The sequence below is a fragment of the Callionymus lyra genome, chromosome 6 (assembly GCF_982586985.1).
Source record: "Callionymus lyra chromosome 6, fCalLyr1.hap1.1, whole genome shotgun sequence".
Lineage (NCBI taxonomy): Eukaryota > Metazoa > Chordata > Actinopteri > Syngnathiformes > Callionymidae > Callionymus > Callionymus lyra.
In genome coordinates, this window is record NC_141823.1 from 1016535 (window position 1) to 1021534 (window position 5000).

The following is a 5000-nucleotide window of genomic DNA, read 5'->3' on the forward strand; positions in this document are numbered from 1 at the left end:
GACTGATCGTGTGACTGATCGTGTGACTGATCGTGTGACTGATCATGTGACTGATCGTGTGACTGATCGTGTGACTGATCATGTGACTGATCGTGTGACTGATCGTGTGACTGATCGTGTGACTGATCATGTGACTGATCATGTGACTGATCGTGTGACTGATCGTGTGACTGATCATGTGACTGATCATGTGACTGATCGTGTGACTGATCATGTGACTGATCATGTGACTGATCGTGTGACTGATCGTGTGACTGATCGTGTGACTGATCGTGTGACTGATCATGTGACTGATCATGTGACTGATCATGTGACTGATCATGTGACTGATCGTGTGACTGATCATGTGACTGATCGTGTGACTGATCGTGTGACTGATCGTGTGACTGATCGTGTGACTGATCATGTGACTGATCATGTGACTGATCATGTGACTGATCGTGTGACTGATCGTGTGACTGATCGTGTGACTGATCATGTGACTGATCATGTGACTGATCATGTGACTGATCGTGTGACTGATCATGTGACTGATCATGTGACTGATCATGTGACTGATCATGTGACTGATCATGTGACTGATCATGTGACTGATCGTGTGACTGATCGTGTGACTGATCATGTGACTGATCATGTGACTGATCATGTGACTGATCATGTGACTGATCATGTGACTGATCATGTGACTGATCATGTGACTGATCATGTGACTGATCATGTGACTGATCATGTGACTGATCGTGTGACTGATCATGTGACTGATCGTGTGACTGATCATGTGACTGATCATGTGACTGATCGTGTGACTGATCGTGTGACTGATCATGTGACTGATCATGTGACTGATCGTGTGACTGATCATGTGACTGATCGTGTGACTGATCGTGTGACTGATCATGTGACTGATCATGTGACTGATCATGTGACTGATCATGTGACTGATCGTGTGACTGATCGTGTGACTGATCATGTGACTGATCATGTGACTGATCATGTGACTGATCATGTGACTGATCGTGTGACTGATCATGTGACTGATCATGTGACTGATCGTGTGACTGATCGTGTGACTGATCATGTGACTGATCATGTGACTGATCGTGTGACTGATCATGTGACTGATCATGTGACTGATCATGTGACTGATCATGTGACTGATCGTGTGACTGATCATGTGACTGATCGTGTGACTGATCGTGTGACTGATCGTGTGACTGATCGTGTGACTGATCATGTGACTGATCATGTGACTGATCATGTGACTGATCGTGTGACTGATCGTGTGACTGATCGTGTGACTGATCGTGTGACTGATCGTGTGACTGATCATGTGACTGATCATGTGACTGATCATGTGACTGATCGTGTGACTGATCGTGTGACTGATCATGTGACTGATCATGTGACTGATCATGTGACTGATCGTGTGACTGATCGTGTGACTGATCGTGTGACTGATCATGTGACTGATCATGTGACTGATCGTGTGACTGATCATGTGACTGATCATGTGACTGATCGTGTGACTGATCATGTGACTGATCATGTGATCTAGCACCCAGAGTTCTTCTCCTTTGGAGTCTTCACCAAGTCTGGACCGACCCGGAAGCAGGTAAGTGTTCATGCACACACACACGCAGAGTAACACACTATAACTGATAGAGTAACACTTTATAACTGAAAGAGTAACACACTATAACACACTATAACTGATAGAGTAACACTTTATAACTGAAAGAGTAACACACTATAACACACTATAACTGATAGAGTAACACTTTATAACTGAAAGAGTAACACACTATAACACACTATAACTGATAGAGTAACACTTTATAACTGAAAGAGTAACACGCTATAACTGATAGAGTAACACACTATAACTGATAGAGTAACACTTTATAACTGAAAGAGTAACACACTATAACTGATAGAGTAACACTTTATAACTGAAAGAGTAACACACTATAACTGATAGAGTAACATACTATAACACACTATAACTGATAGAGTAACACACTATAACTGATAGAGTAACACTTTATAACTGAAAGAGTAACACACTATAACTGAAAGAGTAACACACTATAACACACTATAACTGATAGAGTAACACTTTATAACTGATAGAGTAACACACTATAACACACTATAACTGAAAGAGCAACACTTTATAACTGAAAGAGTAACACACTATAACACACTATAACTGATAGAGTAACACTTTATAACTGAAAGAGTAACACACTATAACACACTATAACTGATAGAGTAACACTTTATAACTGAAAGAGCGACACACTATAACACACTATAACTGATAGAGTAACACACTATAACTGAAAGAGTAACACACTATAACTGATAGAGTAACACTTTATAACTGAAAGAGTAACACTTTATAACTGAAAGAGTAACACACTATAACACACTATAACTGAAAGAGTAACACACTATAACACACTATAACTGAAAGAGTAACACACTATAACACACTATAACTGAAAGAGTAACACACTATAACTGATAGAGTAACACTTTATAACTGAAAGAGTAACACACTATAACACACTATAACTGAAAGAGTAACACACTATAACACACTATAACTGAAAGAGTAACACACTATAACACACTATAACTGAAAGAGTAACACTTTATAACTGGATATAACCGGATCTTTGTTGTAACGTCCCCCATTTGAACTTGAGTCTGGGTAGCGGGTCATGGCACCTTCTTCTTCTAAGACACTCCAGCCACATGAGGTCTAGCATTATTTAGGAACCCAGGGTCAACGTCACCAGCATCTCTGAGGGGTCTGAGGATGTCATCTTGGTACCTCTGGCAGGTCACTGTTCCCCCCCACAGATTTGACAAAGATGCTAGTTCTGGGTTCATATGCCCATGACCTGGGTCAGCTGCGGGGTCTTCAGCCGGGACCACCACTCATTGGAGTTTCTTTGACCTCCGAACACCTCCTGGTGGCAAAGCAATGAGGTCTCCCTGCAGCTGATCCATCTTATGGTCTCGACCCCTAATGATTGTCCCTCCTCGGCCAGAAGCTTCCTGTCCGTCCTCCTCACAGGCCTGGGCTTCCGGTCCAAGCGTAGCTCCAGTCGTTCATGCCGTCACAGCCCGGCCCCTCACAGTAGAAGGTCCAGACCAGCCTCCCTCAGAGCTAAGATCTTCAGCTCTATGAGACCAGATGTCTGGCTGGAGTGAAGGTCGTCGGTCTTCACGATCCAGTCTCTTACCAGAGGAACACTTCTGGTTCCGCCTTCACCGGGTTCACCAACCGGACTGGACGCTGGACTAGTACGTCTGACGCGTCACTAGCTCGTCTTCTCAGGCATCCTCTCGTGCACGGGGCTCTCCAGCACTGTAGTGACGTCCATGTATCTTCAAGGTGGTGGAAGCTTCTGCTCCGCCTCATTCCTCCTGCAGACCCACCTCAAGATCCTGCTGGAGGAGGTTTAGGTAGAAGGTTCTCCACAGTCCGTGCTCACACCTCTGCTCTGGATCCAGATGGACGGGTCTTCGTTTCGCTTCGACTTCTACGGCGAGGGCTACACTGACGGACGGGACCCTTCGAGTGGACGACCCAACGGGACCATCCGCACAGTGGTCAAGGGACCAGGTGAGTGGACCCGTGTGGGAGACCAGCTCCAGAACCTCAACGCTCTACGTCTCCACTAGAATGCGGTTACGTGGCCACGCCCATCGCCATGGTGCAGGCGGCGCTGACCCTCCTCAACGAGCCCGCCGCCCTGCCCCCCGGGTGAGTCCGCACCTCCTGCTGTCCCTCGTGAGAAGGTTCTGAAAGTCCAGTCTGTCCTGCAGGGGCGGCGTCTACACTCCTGGAGCCGCCTTCGCCAGAACCACTCTGGTCGACCGCCTCCATGGCCACGGGATCACCTTCTCTGTCGTGTGAACGTCTCGACCTTGACCTCTTGACCTTATGGGCATTTGTATGATTCCAAGCTTTGATGTTCTTGATGAACGAATGATTGTTGAAGGAACATCTCGCTGATCGACTGCTCATAAGGTCGTGACCTCTAACATGTAGTGTGGTTTAAATAAAACAACAAAATGACGTGTGTGTGTGCGCGCGTGTGTGTGTGTGTGTGCGCGCGTGTGTGTGTGTGTGTGTGTGTGTCACCAATGCTCCTCCCATGATGCAACACTCATAGACTCAGGGACTCATTCATTCCTCGCAATATTACAATGTTTACTTCTGAGTCTGATTCTATGTTAATCTTTGATATTTGTTCTTTATCTTTGTTCTTTATCTTTAAACTTTGTTCTTTATCTGTGTTCTTTATCTTTGTTCTTTATCTTTGAACTTTGTTCTTTATTTGTGTTCTTTATCTTTGACTTTGTTCTTTATCTGTGTTCTTTATCTTTGAACTTTGTTCTTTATCTGTGTTCTTTATCTTTGAACTTTGTTCTTTATCTGTGTGTTCTTTATCTGTGTTCTTTATCTTTGAACTTTGTTCTTTATCTGTGTTCTTTATCTTTGAACTTTGTTCTTTATCTTTGTTCCTGTTTCATGAACCCATCATGTGTTACTGTAGCTGAAGACTCCGGAGGATCAATAAAGTTCATCTACACACACATACATTGAAGACACACAACAAAGTCACTCATTCTCTAGGGGGGTCAGGGGACACCCTGGACAGGACCCCAGGCTGTCGCACACACAAGTTCTCAACCTTTTTTTTTTTACCTGTGGGAGGAAACCGGAGTAAACCGGAGTAAACCGGAGTAAACCCACGCGACACAAGTCATGGATCGACTCCCGACCTGGAAGTGAACCAACAACCTCTTCGCACACAATCGTGAAAATACACAAATACATGTTGTAACTGAACACACAAGTACCAAGTATTGTTACAACAGAGATGCTAATGCTAACTTAAAGACACACACACACTTGTTAAAGACACACACACACATGTTAAAGACACACACACACACACACACACTTGTTAAAGACACAC

The 5000-nt window shown here is 44.3% G+C and overlaps 1 protein-coding gene across 1 annotated transcript in view; it reads left to right on the plus strand.

The window, feature by feature from the left end:
• LOC148076152 (saccharopine dehydrogenase-like oxidoreductase) overlaps positions 1 to 4093 on the plus strand; it is an 11043-nt gene extending 6950 nt beyond the window's left edge. The window contains exons 9-12 of the mRNA XM_087793606.1: positions 1556 to 1612; positions 3526 to 3637; positions 3697 to 3778; positions 3841 to 4093. Of these exons, the coding sequence (XP_087649732.1) occupies positions 1556 to 1612; positions 3526 to 3637; positions 3697 to 3778; positions 3841 to 3931 (342 nt within the window). The 3' untranslated portion in view covers positions 3932 to 4093. The remainder of the gene's footprint in view (positions 1 to 1555; positions 1613 to 3525; positions 3638 to 3696; positions 3779 to 3840) is intronic.
• Positions 4094 to 5000: the final 907 nt, after the last annotated feature.